Source organism: Necator americanus, chromosome X (genome assembly GCF_031761385.1).
Source record: "Necator americanus strain Aroian chromosome X, whole genome shotgun sequence".
Classification (NCBI taxonomy): domain Eukaryota; kingdom Metazoa; phylum Nematoda; class Chromadorea; order Rhabditida; family Ancylostomatidae; genus Necator; species Necator americanus.
In genome coordinates this window covers 31,599,998-31,627,134 of record NC_087376.1, presented here as the reverse complement: position 1 = coordinate 31,627,134, position 27,137 = coordinate 31,599,998, and the positions used below count along the sequence as shown (strand labels likewise).

The window sequence follows — 27,137 nt, the reverse complement described above, 5'->3', positions numbered from 1 at the left end:
GTTACATGTGTGGATGTAAGATACCTTTCAGACTTTCGTTTATCGGACGACACATTTCTGTTTTCAAGATGTGCCGGTTAAGCATAACGATGCTCAAGGATTGAAGTGACGCAGGCAAGAGAGTAGAACTGCGATCAAACGAAGAGAAGACGCAGCACTTGGAGAACTTCTACAGCGAGTAGCATAACTTGAAGGGTTCCAGCTAAAGGAAACTCCATCATTCGTGTATCTCGAAACCGAATAGAACGTGTGGAAGTGGGTGGGCAGCATTCGCACCGTCAGAAAACTACGTACCAACTGCCAGCAACAAGATTTTCGCGCCCATCTGTTTGACTCGGAAGTTCCTGATCTGTTCCTTGGCCATTTATGTTGTGAAGACTGGACAATAAATGTACTAAAAGAATTTTAGGCTGGATCGCAATAGATGGTAAGCGCCCTCGAGGAAGACCACCAACGAGAAATGCTAGTATGCTGGCAACACAAAGGGACAAGCCAACAATTCATTTAGATACGGCTCAAGGACATTGTCAGTGTCAGCTACAAAACATATGAACATCTTGTATGATAATTGCGAATTGATGCAACGAAAGGAAAGGATGCTGGGGACGGCACGATCAGTGAATACGGGCCAGCGGAGTATCTAACAAGTAGTGATGCTCTGCCTAGAGAAAACAGAAGAAAACGGAAAGAACTAAGAACTACAAACTATATAACTTTGATAGTGATGAGTAAAAACGTTATCTCTCGCTCACGGCATTAGTGGTCATCGGAGGACACATAAAAGCGGTGTCTCTTACATAGAGACTTGGCCTTGGATAGACATACATCTTGATCAGGTATAAAACCTTTGTTTTCTCAATAAGGCTGAGCAAAGCTTTTAACACTACTATGATTTAAATAAACGATCAAATTAAGATCCACCCAAAAAAAAACACGTTTGTCTTATTCTTCTCTTCTCTTATGTCATTTTCTAGTTGCGGAAATACCCACCAAAAAAGTCATCCTATCAGAGCTCCACAAAAGTTGCAGTGTTCTTGAAATAGGAAAAAAATAGACCTTAGCGGAAATATTGCTCTGTTTAAAACTTTCTTATACATGACAATGAAGAAGAAGTAACTGAAAGCAAGTTTTTCCATGAAATAACGAAATTTGTTCTCTACAGGGAGAAAAATAAAAGCCGTTCCGTACTCTGTCGAAATTTAGTGAATTACTAGATATTGGTAGGCGGAAAAAACATGATTTTTCTTAATCTGTCATCATCTAATCCCTCATGATTCCTTTTCTTTCTTTTTTCACTGGCTATCCTCCTACCTTATGAATCGATGCGTCTTTTTTATCTCATGAAAAATGTTTTTCACCTTATCTATCGTATTCCTGCCATAGGGTGCCACCATTTACCATCCAAACGCACATAATTATTGCCAAGCTGAATTACGTCACCTAAACCAACTTCTTATAACGAACACATCTTTTGCACGGGAAATATAGAACTTCAAGCTACTTTGGCCTCAATCCAGTACAAAAATACTTGGACGCGTAGGAATCCCTCCTGGCAATTGGTTTCTCGAAGTGTGCTGGAAGTCTAACTAAAGGCATTACTCCACGAATCTGAAGTGGTAAGGATTTCAGGTGGAGTATTCGTATACGGGATCGTAGATTATGGGGGGAGGGGGTGATTCCGTCCATTTCTCCCTGCTGTAACAGTGGAAACGGATGACCCCAGAATGCTGCTTCTCACGACGGCTTATGTTGAGTGCGCAACGTTTGCGCTCCGCCCAACCCACTCCCCCCGCCTTCAATTCGTCGAAAACCCATTCGAACGAATCGCAGGCGGGGGCGGCACAAGAGTGACGCACTGCGATTGAGGACATCGTAAGAGAGAGCGGTCCGGGTTGTCCGTTTCCACTGATACAGGGAAAAATTGATGGAATCACCCCTCTCCATAATCTACGATCCCGTATACGATTACTCCACCTGAAATCCGTACCACCTCAGATTCGTGGGTTGATGCCTTTAAGGTTTGAGGCGTGGCAAATCGATCCGCTCATTTTCTCACTTTTCCGCCCAATCAAAAAATGTGTCAAAACTGCCGTAGATAAGATTTGTTTACACCAAAATTGCAAAATTTTGCAAGAAACTAGCTTGGAAATACTTAGGAGAGTAGAAACTAGTCGCACCTCCGGTAAACCTTCACAACGGTTTACCGCCTCATAGTGGCGTGGAGGTGACTCTGGGCGTCGAACTGCGATGCACAGCGGAGGTTCGTCCTCTGGCAGGGTCTTCCAAGCTGAGAAGGAGTTCGACACATCCGACATGCCGACTTCTCGGAATCGGAAGCCTAGCTGAGAGTAAATCACTGTTAAGATTCACCACCGTCTTGGCAAAATGTCGCAAGGTGGCTCCGTGATCCATATAGGTTGGGCGACGATGTGGTGAAAGCTAAGCTCGCCGTGGCAGTATGGCAGTACGGCTGCTCAGTATGGAGAAGAGTCTTTCTGCCACTCCAGCATATTCATTGACTCAGTACCCTGCACACTGAGCCCTGCCGTCTCAGACGTCGGATGGCATGGCGTCCGGTGAGAGGCGATCAAATCTCAGGTTGCTCAGGACGTCATTGATTCTGGACTAAGGCGACACACACACGACTCGTCATGGAGACTGTCTCAGACTGCGTACTTACAACGCGAGAACAGTGTCCACAGACGCTGATCTGCATGCCCTCCTCGGAGATGCAGAGCGTATCAAATTTCACTTGATTTCTCACCAGGAGACCAAGTGCAGAAGGAGCGACGTACAACAGATCAATGACGGTATACTCGTCATTCGTAGAGAGAAGATCCTGTCGCGAAATGTAGGCGGTGTTAGTTTTTTTTGTGCACCAATCTGTCGTCCATCTTGTCGATTCTCACGAAATCCTGTCACCTGATCTGGCCATTCTTCGGCTCCTTCCTCTGTGCCAAAAACCCATCAGTATCATCAACTGCTACTCACCAACATTAGCAGCTGAAGAATCCAAATTGGACGCGTTTTACGAGGAGCCGGAGGAAGTAATTCACAACGAGAAGTCCTTCTACAAAGTCGTTCTCGGGGACTTCTACGCAAAACTAGGAACGGCCACAGAAGAGGAATTCAGGATCGGAAGATTTGGACTAGGGGACCGGAATGAAAATGGCAATCGTCTCGCCGGGCTGTTCTCCGCCGCACACGTTTTTCATGGGAACTCTCTTTTCATGAAGAAAGATCATCGTCGGTGGACATGGGAATCGCCCAATGGCGCGACTCGTGCGGGGATCGACCACATACTCATCAACCAGAGATGGTGTCTACTTGACAGTACCATCCTTTTGTAGTGGTTCTGATCGCCGTCTCCTTCGTGCGAAAATACGACTTAGCCACACGATGGAAGAGAACATCTGCTATAGGTAACGAAAGGGAAAAGAAGTCTTCTACGACGACTGCGTACACAAGGACTCCCTGTCCCAAGGTGACTGGCACATCGAGGAGGACTGGCTACGAGATGCCGTTCAGAGGATTACGAGCCTGCGCTGAGCCTGCCTCGAAGCCGCACACGACAAACTTGGATCGAATTTCAAAGACCACCTGGGAATTGTTGGAAAGAAGAAGGGCTTTGAGGCTTGATCCGAGTGCATCGCACATTGGGCGGTCAGTAGCAAACACTAGCTGCAGGAGATCTTTTGACATAAAAGAAGAAGAAGATTCTAGAAGCAGCACAAAAAAGAACTAGTCTAAACAAGTGCCTCAGAAATCCCCGCGAATATAATATTCCGCTACCAGCCTTGCTGAGCGAAGACGAAACTCGCACGTCTTCTCGTCGTGAGATAGAAATCATTACGGAAAGGTTCTACTCGAACCTTTTTCGTTCATCAACTCCTATGTCAAGTCCGATCATCCCTACTGGTAAATCTCCACCACGGATTCTCCCTTCGAAAGTACGAGTCGCTATCAAGAGCATGAAACCTGGCACAGCGTCCGGACCTGATTTCATATCAGCAGACTTTCTTCGGGCTTGTGGCCATCCACTAAATGTTAGCAGCGCACATAACATCCTACCTTCAGAAAGAAAGGATCCCAGACCAGTGAAAGACCTCGCGAACCGTTCCTATCCATAAGAAAGGTGACTGAGAGAACTTTCGGAACTACCGTCCGATATGCTTGCTGAGCGTGTTGTACAAAGTATTCACCAAGATCATCCTCACGCGCATACCTAGGACGTTGGATGAAGTGTATCCTCAAGAACAAGCTGAATTCCCTCAGGGGCTCAGCTGCAAGTATCTAATCCAGACCGCGTCGAGGGTCACAGAAGTTTGCCGGGAATACCGTCTGCCCCTTGTTCTAACCCTCGTTGATCATGAGGAAGCTTTTAATAGCGTAGAAACGAATGCAATAATGTCAACGCTGATTCATCGAGGTGTGGACGCTTCGTATGTGAGGACATTAGCCAATTGCTACGGTCGATGCACCACTAAGATACAGCTGTTCCACCGCTCCCTCATCATACCCATTGATAAGGGGGTACGACAAGCATGCTATATCGCCGAAGCTGTTCACGGCTGCATTTCAATGGATAATGAAACCACTTTCCTGGAAGAGAGGGACATACGTTTTGTGGGCGACATCGTTCTCTTTTCGAGCAGTCCCAATGAAGCAGAAACGATGCTCAACGAATTGAATTAAGCAGGGAAGAGAATAGGACTGCGAATAAACAGAAAGAAGACACAGTTCATGAAGAACGTCTACTACGAGGACGGAGGAGTACAACTTGAAGGCTCCCAATTCGTGGAAACTTCGTCATACGTATACTTCGGACGTTCTATGAACATGGAAAACGACATGAAGAAAGAACTGAATAGAAGAATGAGAGCAGCATTCGCGGCCGTTAGGGAAGCTACTGACCAACTGACAGACCAAGATCTTCGTGCTCATCTCGAGACACCGCTGCCACGTCTAGGAAGCTGCTTACTACCCACAGAGCCCTTGAGAGATGTCTTCTGAAGTTTAACCGGCGCACACCACACCTAGCCAGTCTTCGCAGCTCCGACTTAAGAGGAATGTCCCGTCTTCGCGACCCAGCGGAATATATATCGAAAGTAAAACATAGATGGGCCGGTCACATCGACGATAGATGAACCAAAAAAACGCTAGAGTGGATCCCAAGAGATGCTAAACGCCCTCGAGGGAGACCGCCAACGAGATAGGGTGACGTGTTCGCTACACGGATGGACTAGCTGAGAGCTCAGCTGGATACGGCTCAAGGACAACGTCACTCACGAAACTTGAGAACATCTTGGATGACAATGGTGAGGGAACGAAACGAGTGGAAGAGATGCTGGGGCCCGCACGTCCAGTGAAGACGGGCCATCTAAGCATCTAAGTAAGTAATTAAGCAGCACCCGATAAAAGTCAATAACTTCTTGATTGAGAAAACTATTAAATCTTTATGAAGTGGTGTAAAATTACGAAAATGAGTACATTCCTTGGAGGTGCTTATTGTGCGGTGATTTCTGTTCAGCTAAACTTATCACTCAATAAAGACAGCTTAATATCTTAATGGGAGTTCCTTCGGTCAAGCGACTCATTACATAATTGCCCAGCAATAGAACGCAGAATTACGAGAAGACAATACAGCGAAGAAAGAAAAATGAGAAATTAACAGAAAAGAAAGAAAGGCCGTCTATTCGATCGCCGTCGGGAATGAACTCGCTTCCATACAGTTTACCTTATTTCGACGCCTATAACGTCGACATTAACAAAAATATATAGGAGAACCAGAACGAAATGAAGCGGTTGAGTAATTGCTTGCGCGGTTAGGATCGAGTGAGGACCGTTACTACAACCGTCCATTGCTGCAGTTCGCGGTGGTTCCGCTTCGATTCCAACCGCAGTCTCGACCTTGCCGCCTCGAGTACAATCGCTTTACAGACTGCACCGTGTTTCATGCAGTTTTGATCCGACCATACTACGTTGGAAAACGTGTGATATGGGACAACAAAACAATTCATCTAGAAACGCTTATTTTGCTCTCACTGCCTCCACACATTATTCCGTGTGTTAGAGTTAATGGTTCGGATTGAGGTGGGACTACCCCACATTAAAAGCGTTGATACAACCGTATGGCCGGGGAGTTGAGCTGGCTTTGTGAAGGCTTTACTACGGGCCAAGTTTTAAGAAGCTATCAGATATAAAAGAGGAGTTCCACAATGCAACACTATCACAATTCTCATGCATATCAAGGTGCCGAGGCAGTGTAGCACAGTCTACAGGCGATTCAGTGGATGCAGCATAATTAATCTGAAGTCTGACCCCATCCTAACGCCAACCAAACTTTTCATCCATCCGGGTTTGATAGAGTGGCACCAGACTTCTCTGGGAGGATAAAAACGCTGACTTGATACATCGACTGGCCCCGCCAGTCATTGTACAGGCTAGTTACGTGATCGTTTACCTCAAACGATTCTGAATTGAAGAACACCATGACACATCCCCAGCGGATTGATACGCGGGTGACTTTATCTGTCTTCCTTACTTTTAACTTTACACTTAATATATTCAGTTATTTTAAATCACTCTTGTTCTGGTGGAAAAGCAGCAGTTAGAGTAAGAACTGCATTTTTAACGGAAGCTATTCGTATTTCTAGCCGAACACAAAATGTGACTCCACATTAGGTGCATTAGGTGGTCATAGGGTGCGGCGTCATAACGAAGAAGATTTTGAAGTTAAGATCACGATTTCGGCGCGCAAGGCTCTGTAGACTTTTTGAATCCACTCCATGGGCCCAAAGATGAATCGCAAAGAGGAATGCTTCTACGTCACGCGGGAACTCGTGCCCTATTTAAAGGCATCACCCCACGAATCTAGGGTGATGCGGATATCAGGTGGGACATGCCTACACGGAGTCGTAGGCATGGAGAGAAGGGTGATTTCGTCTATTTCTTCCTAATTACCATAAAAATGACCCGGGAGATACGGTTTCGAGCGTTCCGGCGCGCTATTTTCTACAACGAGTTGGATTGGAGCGCGCCAGCCTTGTGCACGTACCGCATTTTCCGGGCCGTTATTTACGGCAATTAGGAAGAAATGGACGAAATCGCCCTGCTCTTCATAATCTACGACCCCGTATAGGAACTCTCAACCTGAATCCGCACCACCCCAGATTCTTGGGGTGATGCCTTCAAGGCTGATATTTGATTGCGCTAGTCACCTCACAACAGGTATCTAGCAGTGGCACAATAGTCAGCTGATTCTGAGGTACGATGTTCTCTTCTATTGGTAGGAGTGAGGCCCAACAGTAGAAGTAGGACTTTCTTTGTTGAGCAGAACAAACGTTTGGTCAGATTAATCACGTTCGATCTCACCCTTTCAGACTCTGAAGAAGGCGATATTGCCGAAACGTTAGCCAGGAACAAAGGATTGTAACAACCTCGTGTCCGGCTCAATTAAAGAAATCAATTATTGAAACACCAACATGCCGAGGTTTGTCGAAAGTCGTGCATGGAAACATAAAATGGGTCCTTGAATGACGCTTTAAACAAGTTTTAACTCTAGTTTTTTTTCGAGAGTTCTCTCGCATCTATTTCTGGCAAACACAGCAATCTAATTATGATGGTGTCCAGTAAGCTTCTGGAGAGCCTCGGATTTTATCTACATGCTTTACGTCTGTGCAAAATATGCATGTTGGCTGCGGTGTTTATTTTCAAAATCCGTCTATTTATTTCTTTACTATGGAGTGCAACGGAAATAATTCACTTATTTCGGTCGATAACGCTCCGCTTGAGGAGAAACACACTGGTAAAGGCTCTTGTCATTCCCAAACTGCCTCATAATGGGTTTAGATGGGAATAATTTTATCTTTGTAAAAACGTTTTACAAGATCATTGAGCCTATGACTGCGACACAAAAAGGTTTCTACGTTAGCCTCAAAGGTGACGCACAAGCTCGTGTTCCAGCCTTTTCTGTGATTCTTCATACGTCTTGCTGTGTTTAATTTTTATTGCAACCAGAAATATGGGATTTATTTTTGATACACCCCCCCCCCCCCCCACATTACTGTTTATGGTTTGTTCACTCCTTAGCCTAATCACGACCATTATGAGATGTCAGCATACCATCCGATTATTCACTTGGAAAGGAAAACATCTCCTCGTTTGGAAATCCGGAGGATCCATTCTTCTGACATATTTGAATAGTCGAATATTTTTTTGAAAGGTTTCATCTTTACTGCATTTGTTCCCTTTTTCTACTGGGTACCCGTAATGTAACTTTGTTATAATTGTGTTTTAAAACCTTTCGCATTACAAACACTTCACTTAATGACTCCGGCATGATAACAACGTTCCTTTGCATATTAACTCAAAAATTTGGATCTCACTCTTAGTTTCAGAGAAATAGATATTTCGAAGAAAAGGACCTGATAAGCAGGTGGCTCTTCAAAGAATGTTGAAGTTCAATTTATAATCCAAAAAATAAATGGAAAAAGTAAGCGTCACGTCCTCACAAAACAATTTAAAGAAATGCTTGTAGAAGACGGGACCAACCTCATTTTTGAGGATTTTTTACCGAAACTAACGAAGCATTTCAAGAGAAGTCGTAGGTGCACGCGTACAGAACGAAATAAAACGAAGATAAAATTCTAAGGATACGCAGATATACCATATATTGTTCAGATTTAACTCACCTGTGCCATTTCAAACGCTTTCTTCTGTTTAGAGTCAGCACGATCTCGGAGCAGTAATGATCGTTCACTGAATCCCTGAAAAAAAGCATCACTTTTATTTCGCTAGAAAAAATTACACCACTGAAATGCAGAAACATTACGGGTCTCCACGAGCAAGTCACATTTATCAAAAATTATCAGATCCACTAGTTATGAATTTCAGAAAAAAAAACAACAAAAACTTCAGCGATTTCAAGCAGATTTTGGAAAAGAAAAATCTGAGTGCGAGTCGAGGCTGATCGATGTCACCTAGTGGAGGCGTCCTTGGAACATTCGAGACGATCACTGCGCTGACCACGAGCACCCCTGCCCACCTTTGAGAGATCACAAATAATCTTTTACATTCACTACACACTGAAAGACGTCCCGTCACCATGTTGAAAATCATCATCACAGATAGGGAGATATTATTGATTTCTGATCCATGTATTCTCCTCTTCTCGGGACGCTTTGGACCCTCCGAATTTCATGAAGAACTTAAATCCCTGATGAAGAACATCTTCATGGATTCATTCATATTTTTTTTAGAGTACGAGGAACTTTGATAGATGTGCTTAGTGAGTTCAGCTCTCGAATTCGTGTCGGTGTTGTAGTGCTGGATGAATTGTAAAATGACTACATATTCCTTCGACTGTTCTGAAAACTTGTTTTTTGAGAATTTCCTTAGAATCTTCTTAAAATCTCTTGGATAAGAACTTTGGAGGATAGTGAGAAAAAAACAACTGAGAATATATTGAGCACTATAATATACCACGATGGAACTCATTCGTTTCGTATCGTTTCTAACAATATGGTGCGCTCAGCTTAACATGCACATTTCAAAACTTTACCGTAAGGAGAACAATTTATCAAATATACTCTCACATGTTTTATTCGAAGAATCGATCGGGATGAGTTAAAAAATCAAAACCACTAATCGATGCTGTAGTTTATGTAGAAGCATAAGTGATCTTCCTCATTCTCATCACTCTCATCACAGTTTGCTCTTAAAAACAAAAATGAGGATTGTACATTTAGGGTTTGAAGGCATTACCGCGCGAATCTGATGTGATATGGATTTCCTATGGTCAAAGACCATACGGGAACGTAGATTGCAGAAACGGGTGGGTTCCCTCTCATTTCTTCCTGATCCCCGTAAAAAAAAGGCCCGGAAAATGCTGTTCGAGCGTTCGGGGTTCGCTATTTTCTCCAACGAGTTCTATTAGAGCGCGCCAGCGTTGTGCACGCACTGCATTTTCAGGACCGTTTTTTTTTACGGCATTCAGAAAAAAATTGACGGAATCACTCTATTCCTCACAATCTACGACCCCGTATAGGCATAACCCACCTGAAACTCGTACCACCCCAGATTCGTGGGGTGATGTCTTTAAGTAAATCCGAATTTTTGGCATGAAATTCACCAGAAGTTAAAATTATTTACACGGTGGTTCATTTAGGATTACACCTATGTGATATTACAGTAAAAATGGACTAGTCCCCCACATTTTCAGCTCGATCGTTTTCACGCAGAACATGGAAAATCTGCATTTTCGATCCAGCACCCCGATACGGAAGCATGATCTTCTCAGAAATTCACTCAGAAATGGAAAGGATTTTAAACAATGGCTGATCTGTTCACCGATCCTCATCGTAGGTTTCTGATTTTAAAATCCATTGCCTACCTTTCCTTTTCCAGGCGTTTGAAATCGTCGGATTGAAGTCGTCACTGTCGTGTTGTTACATGTGGTGAATTCTAATCGCATTTGCTGAACGATTGATGGATGAACTTATAAAACTATCTAAATTTGTATCTATATAGTATGAATGTCTTTTGAAGTATCTACCTTGTCGTCTTCTAAACAACACGTGTTCATTGACAGCTTTCTCCCAATAGTGCATATTACCCGGATAAATCCTGAAGTGTACGTGTAGTTAATGATATGTTCCAAATGAAAAGTGATCACAGTTTACCTTTTCTAAAGTTTTCCGACATCAACGCATAAAGAATCGGATTCAGGCAAGAATTAGTATATGCTAAGACCTGGAAAGTTTATAGGTCCAGAAAGAAATTTGGAGAAGTACCATTTTATATATAACTTTACCTGACTAGCTATCTGAACAATGACCATTATAACACCACCCTTCATAACTAACGTTTCCGGATAGGAAAGACCTGAAATGTGAAGTTTTTCACTTTGTCAGATGTAAGCCTTCAGGATGGAACGGTGATAGGTTAAGATCCAGAAACCCACCAGAAACGAAGAAACACACGTTTAAAGGCAACCAGCAAACAGCCCATATCACAAGAACGCAAAGGACGAGTCGAGTAACTTTTCGTTTGGCCTTTCTTGTTTCGGGCCGCGATCGTATTGAACCGTTCATCTGAATTCCAGAGTTTTTAAAGAATTTCCCTCTATTCTTCACGGACAGTATTATCGTATTAAGGGCCAATGTGTTGTATCCGAACCAGTTCAATCCTAGCAAAAAGCGCAACTAAAGAACTTAGAGGAGTTAACGCGATTAGAGGTAGAGAGACCTATGAGAGAACTCAACCAGCACCCTTCACACAAAAAATGCCAATGATTTATCTTGAAAACTAGTTTCTAACTTCGTAATTAGCCTTATCTCCCTGATGCACCTAAAGAGAGGACCGTTGCAGGGCGCTATAGCGCAGTTGGTAAGAGGTTCAGCCGTGGCTATACGATCGATCGATGGTTCAAAACCGCGCTAGTGCCAAATAAACCCTGATGGATCGATAGCGCCAGACTTTTCTGTGAAGATAAAAACGACAAACACGTTATATTATGTGCTCTCCGGCCTTACAGTATTTTTTTTTTTGAGAAATGTAAATTTTCTTGGTAACGATGTGAGGAAAAAACGGTGACATGACAAATTGGCTTGCGTCCGCAACTCACTGTAAAGCTGGACACTTGTCCCTAAGCCTCAAAGGACTCTGAATTGAAGTCGACGCATCCCGATAGGGATTGATCAACGCCACACACTTTACGCTTCATCTTTTGAAGAAGCGACTCAAAATAGAATCTACTTCGTGTCTACTTGCTTTAAATTGATAGATTTCACACTGAAAAATCAAAGAAGGAAGGGATTACGGACGTAAAATTGCAGTGTAAACTTGTAGGAAGCACAGAAAACGTGCTGGACTCCGTATCCTAACGATCAAAACAAAACGATCCTAATCTACAAAAAATGACACATTTGCCTAAGTACTCTGCGGTCTTCTTTAACAGCTAATGAGCGGAGTAAAAGAAGATAGTAGATTAATAGAAATATTCGCTAACCGTATTGGATTGTCCAGGTCGTGGTGTGTCCCAGAGTCGTCTTAACATTCGCCAATACAACACAACCGAAATTCCAAGAGGTAATATGTAACCGAAGACATTGAACGTAATAAAGTATGTTCGCACCTAAACTTGAAAATCATGTTCCCCCGGAACACGAATTTACACTTGCAATAGTTCAACAAGCACTGATTTTTCAATAAATATAAAAAAAGGTATATCTAGTAACTAGTAGTAGTAACACTTACTTACTTACTTACTAGAAAAAGTTTATTTTTCACCGTGATTTTTTACGAGATCTTTTCGAAAAAGTTCTACGCTTGACTTGCTCCCCTTATTTACTGAATGAGAAAAAGCAAGAGATGAGAGCGAAATTGAGTTTCCTCAATAACAAGACGGATTCTAAGAAAGCGCTGAAAAATTTCGTTTATGGTGAAATACTATGTGGATTGACCGCTACTTCTCTGGCTAACGACTTCCTGCACTCTACAACCTCTGATGTGTGATACAAATATGGAACCATTCGTGACACAATATCTCATGCATCCTCAAACGCATCACCCCCACTAATCTGAAGTGGTGCAGATTTCAGGTGGAGTATTCTAATCAGGGATTGTAGATTATGGAAAAGAGGGTGATCCCGTCCATTTCTTCCTAATTCCCGTGAAAAACGGTCCGGAAGATGTGGCGCGTGCACAGGGCTGGCCAGGCGCGCTGTAGAAAATAGTGAACCAAAACGCCTGGAGCCGTACCTTCCGGGCCGTTTTTTACGCTAATTAGCAAGAAATGGACGGAATCACCCATCCCTCCATAATCTACCATCCCGTATACGAATAATCTACCTGAAATCTGTACCACCTCAGATTCGTGGGGTGATGGCTTTAAATGCTCCGAGAGTTCCTATTTTCAACGCATATAAAATATTTGCAAAAGTAAAGGGTGAGTGAGGACGAATTTAGTGTATTACGTCTGCCTGGTTTCCATAGAATAGAAAGAAGGAAATTCTTCAAATGTTTCAGCAGCTAAATTTCCTGGGAAGGGTAGCGCGGTTGGTAAGAGATCCGCATCCGTTGTGGCACCACGGTTAACGGTTTGAAGCCTCCCTGGCCTCAACCAAACCTTTCATCCATCTGAGACGATAAATTGGTCCCAAAATTGTCTGAAAGGACAAAAATACTGGCTTGATACATTGGTTAGACCGCGCAAGTCACTGTATAGTCCAATTACACGTTCATAAACCTCAAACAATTCTGAATTTAAGTGAACGCGGTGGCGCATCCCAAGCTGACGCCAGCGACCTTATCCTTTTATCACTTTAAATTTACCCCAAAAATTTCTAATAAGAAAATTACAACAGTTTAATTAGTTTGATTATCTCTTTCACTCTAGAAAGTACAAACCAAATTTGGCACGACGCATAAGAACACACGTACTGAAACGTTTTCTACGATAAGTATTTCTGCACAGGAATAAGCTCGTTGTTTGTTACACTAAATCTGATGAAGTATTTTTATGTGATTCCGCTGACGCACAAAAAGAAAACGAAGAAAATAAAGCACTAAAAAAAACTTATTTCGATTAGAACACGAACCATTCCATCACCGCCAAAAAAGGAAATAAAAACATCTTGAGAAAATCACCTTTTAGAGATTTTTCCGATGCTACGTTATTTTTAAATTCCATTGAAATCAACATACTCCTTTCATCTCTCATTGTTGAACTAACTGACATGAGTTTTGATTTATGAGGTAAACGAGTCACTAGAGTGTACTCAATAGTTTGTACTGTACGGCCGCAAATAATATTCCATGAAAGGAGGATTTTCAATGAGTTCTTTCTCGGTTTCTGCGAAAACGTCACCACCTCATTCACAAATCGTTGTGAATGTTAAGAAAAAATGCACTTAAGACTCTCTTAAATATGTACAAACAGATGAGTGGAGGTGAATTTTGGAGAGCTCATCGTTGACAATCAACGAAATCCAAACAAAATTCGCAATCCTGTTGAGTTTATCCTCTTGTTTTTTTCCATTATTCCCGGATACACTTAAGATTCAATTTTAGTACAAATAAATCAGACAGTAGAAGAAGCGGACACTTGTAGGTGTGGTAAACTTTCAGCCAGAATCTTCAGGCTACGAATATTCCGGAAACATTTCATTAACATCTAGGAAAGACGAACTTCGTTCGTAAACTAGAGCAGCGCAAACCTTAAAAATTCAACTTTTCGTCCTTTTCCTTTCATCTCTTCATTACTTTATCCCCCATCCCCCCTCTCCTCCTCTCCTATCCGATATTTTCCAGAATACAGTTCAAAATTGGAGAAATCGGAGCAGATCTCTTAAAATATATAACGCGCTTCAGTTTGTGGAGCTGGTTTTTCTCTGGATGGATTTCCTTGCTCTTTTATAGTACGGTCTTTTCATAACTCCCTTAACCAAGGGAAAAAATAGAGGATTCGGAAATTTTTTTGCTACTATTTCAACACTATACAATTAATTTACAGAAGAAAATCTATATTTGTACTTAAACGATAATAGAAAATCATCTACAAAGTAAGCATTGTCATAAGGATTTTTTAAAATGACACTTTCATGCGTCAGTGCCAGCTGACAGGCTCTTACAACTACGCTTAACTGCAAATTAACCTCCCAGAATTTTTCATTTGTCCTCAAAACGCATTCAAAAGTAAGCGACGGACTTCGATTCCCTCATATTAAATCCGTATATTCCTGGTGACTAGAGCTCAAGCACATACGAATAGAAAAGAAGCAATCCGAATATGAACCGATCCTTCTCGTATACGCGTCATCTTAAGGAGTAAAAAAAGATTGCTCGAGGCATCTTCAAGCTCTCGTAGATGACTCCGTAAAATTAGGATTCCCTATTCGAGGAAAGATCTCTTTTGTGGCAAAATCTTTACAACAGTTCTTGTGATTCGTCCACTTGTGATATCCTAGTCTTAAGAATCCACAATAAACAGTGGCAAAGCGAAGAGAGAAAAATGAAGGTAGGGCGACATTAAGCTTTAAAAAAAACCTTTATCCGAGGCAGAGAAAAAAACCCGAAAAATTACGATTTTCCTGAATGGAGACCTGTTTTAGCACCTTTAAAAATTCTAAATTTGAAAATTCCATGGCAACTACCTAAAATTATCACTATCCATTAGTTTTCCCTGCCACTTCATGATCTCCAAAAAATCACGTTATGATTAAAAGAAATGGTCCGCAAAGAAATCCTGCTCCACTAGTTCCCATCTTCAAACAATGAACTTCGCAAAAAGTAAACAAGAACTCTCGATGTTTCATCTGTTAGATAAACAATTAAAGGGCACTACAACAGACCAAATGTTTTCAAAATTGTCCGGTTATGCGCCGTTATCAGAAAACATGGAATGCGAAAAAATAATTGGTTTATGAGGAAATAAAAAATGAGGTTTCAAACAACAATAAGAACAAAAGGTAGTTTTATTTCTGTTTTTGTAACCTTTTCCTTTCTCTCGACAACATTTTCCTCATAAATTGTAGCTTTTAAAAATTTTAGAAATATTGAAAACGATAGAATAAATGTAAGTTGGAGATGGAAAGAAAAAATATCATTGCTTGGATTTTTCAACCTTGTGAAAAACGACATTTTGTTACCGTAATGTTGACAAAGTGGAGCTCATTTAAAAGATTTTACAATGGAAAACAGCTTTAAAGTAAAAAAAAACACTTCCTTGGCTGTTAGTAACTTACAAAAGTAAGGGTGGCATTGTTTGTAGCTATGCTCACTATAGCACATGTGGATCGTTCTTCAACGATAAAATCGTAGGTGTAGATACCGTGCATCAGTCCAACTGGTATCTGAAGAGTTTTTTTTTTACGAAATTGGAAATTTATGCAAATAATTTCAGAAAGAGACCATACCTGAGTTGCTACAATGATTGTATAGACAACAACCAGTGCTATAATAGTATTTTTTGGAGATCGTAGTGTTAAAGAGTTGACTGGATACACGACAGCAAGGTACCGATCCAGTGCCATCAATGTCAACGTCCAAACAGAGCAGTATGCAGAGATGTGCTGTAATTCAAATCGAATACGGTGTTTGTGGAGAACTTCAGGAAAGCTACCATACTACCCATGGTATGAAACATCATTTAAACGAGAAAATCTTTTTTGTTATAAGTACTGTTTAGGAATGGACAAAAGCGATGCCTTTCTCAAAATTATGCACTGAAGATGTCTAAAATATGTGAAAATTCTGTACGGTGTACTTCCAGAAAGTGGTTCATGCGTACTTCCAGAAAATTTTCATAGCCACTATTGCGTGAAAACAGAATGAAGAAGACAATAAAGATAATTAAAATTATTTATACACACGTTAAAGGAACCAGCTTATCTCTCTTTTTTCATCCAGACGTATTTCTTCCTGCTACTCTACGCTTGAATCATTTCAATTTTAGATAATGCCAGTATCAACCATTATCTCAAAGTTTCTCGGTATATTTGCATAAAATTCGAGGATAATTCTCCAGTAAATGAATCATGGCTTCATGGCTGTATAGCACGTTTTGCCTCCGTTCTTTAACGAAATGAAGAGCACACTAATGATCAAGAAGGGCGCAAAATTACCTGGAAGAAATTAATCATACTGCATGTCCACTCTGGAAAAATCCATACCGGTAGAGCGTAGTCTATCGCAGTAAATGGTACGCAAAGCAGTAAAAACATCAGATCGGAAATTGCTAGGCCTGAAAGAATCAAAATTCAAGAAGAAAACAAAATCCGATGTATTGGATATGTGCATAGCTAGAGCTCAATTATACCATGAACCCATGGCAAATGGCCAATTTAGTGCTGTCTCCAGAGAGGTTCGCTTTAAAAGATCCGGAACAAATTTCATTGTGCGTTTCCAGGTATTGCTAAAGCATAGGAAGTGATCAATTTTAAACGAAAGAGTGAAATTTTACCCTTTCAATTATTTTTATTTTTGTACTTCAGCGGATCAATTTCAAGAACGCTTCCGATCCTAGAATCTGCATTTTTTGGTCGCCTAGTAGACAAAGTTTGATCTAAGAAAAGAAAAAAAAGGAGAAAAAAAGAAAAGAAAACATAATGGTTCATGGTATAACATAATGATGGCAAACAGACTTCCTGTTCTAGCTAGGATTATAAGGCTAATTCTTTAATTTTCTTTCTGGTAGAGGCGAGATGAGGCTTCTTACGAAAAATGAGGGGAAGAAATATGATAGAAACAATTATACAACCTTTCAACTAGCCCCTACATCTAGATTTGCATAGGATGTAAGTGAATAGAATGAATTCATAAATGGAATAAATGAAAAAAGCTTATTAATAACTCATACAAAGTAGTTATTGACCTATTTTCATTGGCTAATATAAGAAGAAAATGAATTCCTGAGCTTTTACGGTCGTCCATTCGCTACCTGGAAAGTCTGTAGAAGTCTCATTTATGGATCGTAGAAGAAAATCCCCAATAGTAATCTTACTAAAGAATTGTAACGTGCACTAGAAATTATGCTAAAATTCCGAACATAATAGTTTCAAGCTCCTCTGAATAACTACAGCGTATTTATTTTTTTTTACCGACATGAAGCGTCGATCAATTGAAAAACTTCCACAAACTTTCCTAAATTATTCAACAATTAGAACTAAACACATTCTTTTTCAGTCACTACATAGTTCTATGGTGGATCCCTCATCATTCATTCCCAGGATGTTCGGATACGATAGCTTGCATGTTAATCAGATTTTTTTTTCTTGGCAAGGATGATCACTCATTGTTGGATCGGTTGTTGTTTAGTGATAATATCTTCTAGAAAAACTGAGATGAAGGAAAATCCAAATATACTAGTCGTTATCTAGCAACTTTACTTTAAAAAAAGTTTCAAAAAAGTATTGTTTCTCCCAATATTCATCTGCGTGTTCGTGAAACACATGTTTTGTTTACGAATACAACTTTCAAACAGTCGACTTCACAAAAAGGATTGGCTGATGCTAGTTTCAGGAAGGAAAAAACGAGTAACAGAACAAACAACGATGCAAAAAATCTACGAATTTTTAAGAATTTATAGAGCGTTATTTTAAGAGTTAGAAACAGAGTTAGCCGGAATAGTTGTTTGATATTTGCACAATCAGAGAAAGCATCACATTTTCTGCCACGCTAGAAATTTCCCTCATTTTGGAGTCCTTCTACACTTTCATACTTTGACAGCAAAACCGACAGATTCGGATTCTGGATTCCTGCTACACTTTTAATTTCTCCTCATTTCGTAAGCGATTGCTCCAAATGAAAGCGATGCAAATGTGCAATTGCGGAGTGCGACGAATCCCGAAATTCTACTTAATCATTTTACAACCTTTCCTCCAGTAATGTGATGAATCACTATAGACAGCGAATGCTGGTTTAAATCCCAGCAAAAAATCTGGATTGATTGTGGTTTTCCCCTCGAAAAACAGCTAGAATTGTTGCTCCTTGAGAATTTCTTCTATTGACATACATTTCCAATCAGTGTGACATCCACAAATAAACACAATTAATCTCCGTTGGCCTCGTTCTGATATCTCGTTTGATCGGCAGAAGTCCAAACCTTAATTTTATGGAAGGCGAATCTCAGCGTGGCACGCGATCAAACAATCGTATCGCGACATTATTTTGATACGACTTTTTCTCGACGATACTTCAACACGAACATCGTTAGGATTTCCAATTCTCAGAATCCAGCGTAATACAAAACAAGTTATTTTTAACACAGCCACTTTAACACATAACTTAGCGGCCATAAAAAGTAGAACGGAGCCCTGACAGAATATTTTCTCGGATCCTCATCAATATTATGTCGCACACTACCCTCTACACGTCTAAATTTCAGCATGTATAAATTCTCAGAACGTAGAAACCTAATAAGGTGTTACCCACTCAACCATGCATCCACCTCATAGAAACTATTTCCTGACAGAGATATTTGAATTTGACAGCTATCACATACAAAGATATTTTTTTAAAACGGATGTTTAACTAAACGGAAACTGCATGTGGTGAGAATAATTCGAAAATATGAGTGCAACAATTTCTTCTTCAAATTATGTGACGAATATATGTATGAAAATGACGTTCGGAAATGGTACTTTTCCGAGTGAAATATGTTTCCTCCTTAAAAAAGCATTGGACAATGTATTTAACCAAATTCAACTACACAGCTAATATATTCTTCATATCTACAGTGAATGTAGTGCATAAATAGTTCTCCAGAGAGAGATAGTGAATTTTAAGATTATAATTGTGAAAAGAACTCGATTTATTTATCGAGGTAGTAAACGACAATTTGAGGATTTGTAGACCAGAGAAGCAAAACATTTGGAGGATTGAAATGTGAAGAGAAAATTTGGTCAGATTGTATTGCTGATGGCCAAAGAAACTCAGCGGCGACAATAAAATTAAATTGAACAAAACAAATTGCAGGAAAGAGATTTGCACGATATGTACACGTTATTAGTGTCCTACTTCACTTGACAAATTCTTGTTCCCAATAGGAATAACTAAAAAATTTTAAAAAATAAAGAAAACCTCAGTAATTACTCCAGCACTCTTATTTTGAATCACGCTTCCTTCGACAGAAAGTCATTTCTCGCAATTAGAAACAATTAAAAAACTTTTTTCAATTTTTTCTTTACTTGTTCTTTTCTTTTTCTTTTTCATCTTTAGATTTTTTCGCTATACAAAACTACGAAGCTGCACACAAGAAAAAGAAGATACAATCGGCTACATTCAACTCAATTTGATTTAATTTTCATGGTGTAGTGACGAAAAGAAGTGCTTTCCGGCATGACATCAATTTGTCATCCTCCTCACAAAAAATGATACTGTAGCAGATAGACGGCCTTAGTGAAAAACTGTGAAAAAATACCTATAAACATACCGATGATGAGCGTATTGGTTGAGTTCCTCATCGCTCTGTTCAATGCCACAACCACCACCAGAAGATTCCCGACTATTCCGACCACAATTATAATTGCAAAAATAGATGGTATAATGATACCAATTTTTCGTTCAAATTCTTTAGTATCATTGTAAAATGCCATCCATTGTTCGAAAGTCGGAACAGCACTGCTCAAATTCCCTTCGTCATCCATGTTTGAGAGTGGCTATAGATCTGAAATTAGACGATGTCATGGTTAAATAAAAGCAGAATCACATCTATATTTATGTTAATTAATGGCTTTTCTAAAATTAAAAGAAGGAAAAAAACGATAAGAGAAGAGAGCAAAGAAACGAAGAAATCGAGCGATACGACAATTGCGATGAAACAGACGATTCTCAAACAATCACTCATTTTAAATGTATCTTTTGACGCAGGAAAAGACGAAATACTATGCTTTTCTAGTGAGTCTCTTCGAAGGATGTTAAAAAGGTTTAAAAGTACAGGAATGAAGCACAAAGAGAACGATGAAATATGACGATAAAAAAATCAGTGCGGCAGAAAAATCCTCACACTTGTAGTGTCATTGCGAGGGTTTCGGATAGAATGCAATGGTTTGAGCAGTTCTTTTCACTAGAGCATAACAAGAGATTTTGCAACTTTTTTTGTAAGCTGACCAGGTGAACAACTCGTTTAAAGGCATCACCCCACAAATCTGAGGTGGTACGGATTTCAGGTGGAGTATTCTTATACGGGATAGCAGATTATGGAGAGGGGGATGATTCCGTCCATTTCTTCCTAATTGCCGTAAAAAACGGCCCGGAAGATGCGGCACGTGCACAAGGCTGGCGCGCTCCAATCGAACTCGCTGTAGAAAGTAGCGCACCGGACTGCTCGAAGCCGTATCTTCCGGGCCGTCTTTTACAGCAGTTAGGAAGAAATGGATGGAATCATCCCTCCACCATAGTCCACTATCCCGTATACGAATACTCCACCTGAAATCCGTACCTTTAAGTTGCCGAAACTTTTTTTTAAGGATATTGAGCCAGTGATCGCGACACGACGAGCAATTTGGCACATCGGAGTTGCTCGACGAGTTTTCTTTTAAAAAATCAAAAAAACTAATAATGTGGATTTTAAACTCAAGAGCTGGTGTCATTATGTCATGATGTCATTATTATCACATTTGATCATTTTTGATCAATTTTGATTTTTTTCTGATTCGTCATCTTTGATTTTGAAGAAATGGCCACGGTCGTTTGACCTGTCCACAGTTATATGGCCGGATATTTTGGCCATGTACCTGATTTTTGTTACTTTTCTTTTTCGAGATACACAAAAGGGTTGGCTACTGTTCAGCTACTGATAAACCGAAATAGCGTGGACATTTTCCATGAACGTGTTCAATTGTGTACCATTAATAATAGACAATACTTGCGCGATGTTATTTTCACCGAAATTTGAGAACACCTAATCATGTATGCTTCTCCTGCATCGGTTTGATATCTATAATGTTCTAAAATGTAAGAGTTAGTTCTGGATCCTGTACAGGGGCAGATGTTCGTGCTCGGGATTCATGGGAATCGTTCAGTTTCACCGCATATTTTATCGTAACCACCCAAACAAAAAAGCAGCATAAATAATTTTGGGACCCATATAAAAACTAGAAAAATGAGTGTTTTTGGTGAACCGAGAGTCGTGAACCAAAACTATGAGAGTAAATATGGTTTTAAGGTCTTAGAAAAAGAAATTCATGAGCGGGGCTGACACTAAAGATTACATAAAGGGAAACGAGGTTTCATTTAGTGGGACAGTGGCCGAATTTACTGTGTCTTCAAAATGCAGGAACAAAATAAATCAATTAAAATACGAGTTTAGTGCCTAAGAAAAAACCAGAAATTAAAAACTACTCGTGAAGTTTTGGGTGTTTTTTCGAGTGATACTCCTTCAAAAATGGTTTTTTATTCTTAAACTTCTTTCTTATGCCCAAGTTTCTTTCATCTTCATGAGGAAATATTGAGACACGATAGGAACGGTGCAGGAGAAATCAAAACCTGGTGCGTATCCCGAAAATGATCAGAAAACTGTTCATGAACAAGAACAGAAAGGAATGGAATAGAGAGATATGAATGAAGAAGCGTAGAATTCCACATTCGCTTCTAATGCAAATCAAAATTAAACAAGTGGAAAAAACATTCAAAGAGAAGCCCGGAGCTAATTGGAAGAACAACAAAAACCCAAGCACTTCCATTATTATTGAGAAATGAAAAGGCCTAAGGAGACTTTAATCAATGGCTGTGAAGCTCAAATACGTAGATTTTATAAAATTAGCCACGAAAAAATGGTGGATGTTCACTATGGAGATGTGCATAGTCAGGAGATATCGTGAGGGCAACAAAAATAGAGCGAATCAGTGCCAGGTTTACGTTACTACACAAGCTTAATTGTGTTTTTTTTTACAATTTATAAAAATTTAAGATGTTTGCTTCTAAACTCGGATAGTAGACGTGTTTGGCTCAGAAATGCATTAGCACTTGGTCACGCACTTAAATAATATGCACATGAAACATCCTCCACCCCCATACGGATTGAAAAAGAAAATTAACGTATGTAGCGTATGGATAAAAACCGTGAAAACGAGCTGGCAATCTCGCCCCCATTCCACCTGTTCTAAACGATATCGTAAAAGTACTGCTTGAACGTAATTGCCGCTAATGATAATCTACAAAAATCGATTAGCTTCGTTCTGGAATCATCTCAGAAATGAGACTGGATAACAAGATCGCGAAAAGGCATGAAGTAACTACAAATATGTACGGATGAAAAACAAGCAATCAACGAAATGAGAAGCTCAGACGGCACGGATAATTTTGGGGATAATTTAGAGCACAATGTGGCTGGACATGATCATGTTCCTCTATGCTTATGTCTTGGATTTATGAAAAGTGATATCAATTCTGTTAGTCCTCAAAAAATGAGCTTACGTTCCAATAGACTTAAAAACCTTGAGGAAATAAGAAAAAGCTGATAATATATCTTTCAAGCTGTAAAATCCATAACTTCCCAATAAGGAGATCTACTGGACCATGGTACAGTAAAAATTGGAGGATCCCTTCTGTGAAATACACAGATGCTGGGACAAAAATAAAGCCGTGCAATAATTTAGAAATACGTATATTTTATCTTTTTGCTAGAGACCACAGAAAGCAACGCATTCACAATTTTTTATTTCCGATGAACAAGATCCCGGAAGTATATGGATCAGTTTTCTCGAACAATACAACAATCGAAACTATAGGATCCCCAAAACTAAACTAAACTATTTTTCTTCGTTAGTGAACTCCACCCCATAGAAATTCCATGTGAAAATGAAAATTAATACGAGGTAATCTGATTCTTGCCTGTGTTGAACTTAGCTGAGCTAAGTCACATGAAAAAGAATTAGTTTTGTTCGACGTCAATCTTTTATTAATCCCTGAAAATCCAAAATCCATCTACTAATATTGGAAACCGTTAGGTGATGCAAACAGGGCGATTTCAGTTTTTATTCTGTTTACTATTCTCGACACGTTCATATCTTTGTATTATCTGAGGTGTTAAACTGAAGAAATATAAAATTTTCAGGAAGGATCGCTATAAACACATAAACAAGAGAACGTAGACATCATTTAATATAGACAGGAGAGAGAATGAAAAGAAGCGAATAACAAGATGCTCACTGCAAACATCCGCTTGTTAAATGTTCACCGAACATGAAAGAAAAATCTAAATCTTAAATCTTAATCCTGCATAAATGACATCACGTCTGATTTGCTACAATCAAAAAGTACATCTATTAAAAAATCCAACTAGTACATCACAGTATAGGTTAAACAAGTGAATATGACTACTGCTACTTAGAAGTTAAATGATTAATATCGTCATTTATTGCAAAACGTGGTCACCTTAAATGTCTGAGCTTATTTCTTCAAAAGTATTCAGTCGAGAATCAAAGTAAACCTCCAATTTGAAATCCTGGATTAATATGATGTGTTAGCGTTTTGAAACTAAAACCATCTAATACGGTAAGCGGTTCCTGTGCTGCCGAGGCACGTCAAGGCACGTACTACACAAGTATCGCACAAATCAAACACTAAAACTAATCCATGGATAAAAATCTTAAGCAACCAGGTTATTATCAAAACATAGAGTCTCTTTGTCCAAGAAAATTTTGCATTTGAACCAATTCAGTTACATGTTATATCTTACTAGTGGAATTTTAAAATGATTCCTTCAAAAAGAAATGCATGTCACTCGTTTGGCAAAACTGTACTTCATAAAATTGTTGAGGAGGAGTTGCTCGCCTCATGGGGGAAAACCTTTGAGAATATCTCCTTTGAAGCAACATGAACTAATGTTTTAAAAATGACGACTGTTGGCAGAAACTCCGTCAAAATGTCAAAGGCTAAGTGCAGACGGGATTAGCAAACAACAGGCTTCAACGAAAATCTCCGTGCCGTGATCTAAGGATAACGTTCTAACGTGAACACATAAAATGGCACCTTCGCAACTCAATAGACTGGAATTTCTGTCAGTTGGGATTTTGGCGTTAACGGATCTTCTCGTATTTACACATGGTTTTCCACGGTTCAACGTTGATCATCCTACGCAGCAATTGCATAAATTGGCTGCAATTTAGTTCCCTGCATTAGCAAACCGCGTACTATTTGAACAACAGAAAAAAAAAACGTGCTTTCTTTTTCTTTTTGAACCAAAAACCAAAGTACGTAGTAAGAGGAATGGAACCAAAGTAAAATACATGAAACAGATATCGTAAAAATATCGTAAAATCTTTCAAAATGTTTAATGTGCCATTTCGTGGACATCTCGAATTTGAATCCGAATTGGAAACAAAGAAAAAACTTAGTAAACTGGATTATTCGCTTGTGTTAATCAGTTGCACCTATCCAGCGAAGGAGAGGATGCGATGGGACGAAAGGAAAGAGGCAAATCAGCTGGATGTATCAGATGCCTTATGTAAGAAAAGGATTTGGTCGAGGATTCTCCTTTTTGAGCGAATTACAACGAACAAATATGATGGGAGAAAAAAAAACCGCGCTTGGAAATCGGCTGATACTTTGCGTGTGCGAGGAATTAAGTGGACGAAAAAAGAGTGGAATTTCTTTCGCATCGAAGTTCAGCAAAGAATGGAGCATTTGTCGGTCGATTTTCAATCCAGACCAGCCGTGCGATTCCCCTCGGCTCAGCGTTGAGGGGGTATCGTAAGCGAATTGGTCGGCGTCCCGCCCCTGAGGCTAGGTGTAGACATGATGCCGCGAGACATGTACATTAGCTACAACCAGTCACAACACACTTTTACTATATATGGCGAGTAACCGAGTAAAGTAAGAGAGAGAGTAAGCCAGTATGGCCTCAAATACATATTCAAGCAGTGCGATGACGGATCTATTTCCAACGATGTTAATACGAGTGCGCTTGGACGATTAGAAGTGGAGCTTAAGTGTGTGATTAAGTTCTGGTTATGAGTGCTTTCGGTTCAACCTCAGCTAATCGAGCCTTAATTAGAAAATTACGTTACGCTTGAATGAGAGCTCCGAACGTCTTCAATCTTTTATATTCTCAGCTTCTCACTGCCAATATTTCCTGAAATCTAACGGAAGGAACGAATTCAGAAAGGAGTTCACGATCAGTTACAAAATTGCTTCGAATTTATTTGAATGATTTTGTAACGAAAGGATCGAAAGTAAAACAATAATACACAACAAGATAAGACAACGAAAACATGCAACCAAGCTATTATTCTGAGAGGAAATTTCTCGTCTAAGGTTGAAATGAGTGCAGTTAGTTATAAATTAGCAAATTTCCTCGACTACATCATTCATCACAATCGACGCTTATGTTACGCTCAAGTAAATACAGCGGGATTTCCCTGCATAAACTTCATACCCTCACAAATAATGGCTAAAATAAATATTTGATGAGCAAGTTCGCTATATTTATTGCTTACCATTTGACGTAATTTGAACATATTCAGCTAAGCAATACAGATTATAGACTTGGTCAATCAGTAAAATTTGAATAGGCATAAAAATTTCGCCAACTGTTCTATGGTGAACAAAATAGAGACTAAAAAAACACCCGAAAACACCTTTGTCCGCTATTATTTGTGCAGCCTTAACATTTATCTCCACATCTCTCTCATGTTGTTGAGTGTGAGTTTAAAATGATCGATTTAAAATTTTTTAAGTATAATTCTAAAACTCGTTAAACCTATAGCTGAACTCATTTCCGTCCACATTGCAGTGCATAAGTGTGTTTCTTTCGAAAGGCAGTATGCTCAATTTAAGAACATAAAATTTGTACGAGAACAAAAAAAGAACATGACGGCTAAGCCTAGAATTCCTATTGATTCCACGGGGTAAAAAAAAGCCATTTTATTATTTTTTCCATGTACAAGAAGAAATAGCACCCTTATTACATCGACGTAAACATCTTCAAGTAGAAAGAAACCCTCGAGCAGATTAGCCTCGCAGAAACTAGGCGGCAAGCGACCGCGTATAAAAAAACAGCTCGAAAACAAATCCAAACTTCTGCACACAACACTGTTTTTCCGTTCATCAACGTATCTCGTCTAAAGTTCCCTGGGAAAAAAAGCGCTCTGATCTATGCGATGCAGTTCACTTAGCCGCTCCGTTATTCCTGGAAGTCGGCTCGTAGTCTTCTGGTTAGCATATCGGAAGCGAATCAAGCACGGATTGCTCCTCTGTCTACAGTTGGTTCGTTTGACGATTAGTGAGAAGAGAGGAAACTAGCCGAAAACCTTGAAAACATGATCTAGGAGGAATACACCACACGTTCACTCATGTATATGTTATGCATTTAGGAAATCGTAGCTGAGTTGGATGATTTAGCTTTGCTATGCGTTCAACAAAGGGAATTACGAAAGGCATTGTTTCAAGGATTTATGGTTGAGGAGAGTAGAAAGGATTTAGGCGAAACAAAATGGAAGATTCATGAGCTATAGTTATCAACATTTGGTGAATATCACAAAATTACCGTCGGTAAAAATTTTGGAGATACTATTCACGTCCGTATAAATAAATGCTACCATAAATTCAATGAAATAGAAGTAGGAATCAGTTAGAAACTGCTGAACGATGTGAAATATCAAGGACAACTCTGATCCAGATGCTTTATTGAATAT

At 39.8% G+C, this 27,137-nt stretch overlaps 3 protein-coding genes across 5 annotated transcripts; 2 read left to right on the top strand and 1 right to left on the bottom strand.

Annotated features, from left to right (window-relative positions):
- Positions 1 to 1,431: 1,431 nt before the first annotated feature.
- On the bottom strand, positions 1,432 to 20,147 carry RB195_026071 (uncharacterized protein; the record flags this gene model as incomplete). Of its 3 annotated transcripts, none has more annotated exons than XM_064214470.1 (12): positions 1,432 to 1,440; positions 8,694 to 8,768; positions 10,394 to 10,477; positions 10,556 to 10,626; positions 10,683 to 10,752; positions 10,814 to 10,884; positions 10,964 to 11,093; positions 12,011 to 12,136; positions 15,747 to 15,854; positions 15,918 to 16,073; positions 16,626 to 16,744; positions 19,934 to 20,147. In XM_064214470.1, the coding sequence occupies 12 exons, from the start codon at positions 20,145 to 20,147 to the stop codon at positions 1,432 to 1,434; spliced, it is 1,233 nt and encodes a 410-aa protein (XP_064070349.1). The 3 variants fall into 3 exon arrangements, with proteins under 3 accessions (XP_064070349.1, XP_064070353.1, XP_064070350.1); XM_064214468.1 differs by lacking the exon at positions 1,432 to 1,440 and adding an exon at positions 5,230 to 5,388; XM_064214469.1 differs by lacking the exons at positions 8,694 to 8,768; positions 10,394 to 10,477; positions 10,556 to 10,626; ... (6 more) ...; positions 16,626 to 16,744; positions 19,934 to 20,147 and adding exons at positions 1,502 to 1,574; positions 3,873 to 4,066.
- RB195_026073 (uncharacterized protein) lies at positions 3,271 to 4,130 on the top strand (the record flags this gene model as incomplete). Its single annotated transcript, XM_064214472.1, has 3 exons — positions 3,271 to 3,422; positions 3,529 to 3,663; positions 3,764 to 4,130. 3 exons carry the CDS (start codon positions 3,271 to 3,273, stop codon positions 4,128 to 4,130), a joined length of 654 nt encoding a protein of 217 aa, XP_064070352.1.
- Positions 4,744 to 5,013, top strand: RB195_026072 (uncharacterized protein; the record flags this gene model as incomplete). Its single annotated transcript, XM_064214471.1, has 1 exon — positions 4,744 to 5,013. The coding sequence occupies one exon, from the start codon at positions 4,744 to 4,746 to the stop codon at positions 5,011 to 5,013; it is 270 nt and encodes an 89-aa protein (XP_064070351.1).
- Positions 20,148 to 27,137: the final 6,990 nt, after the last annotated feature.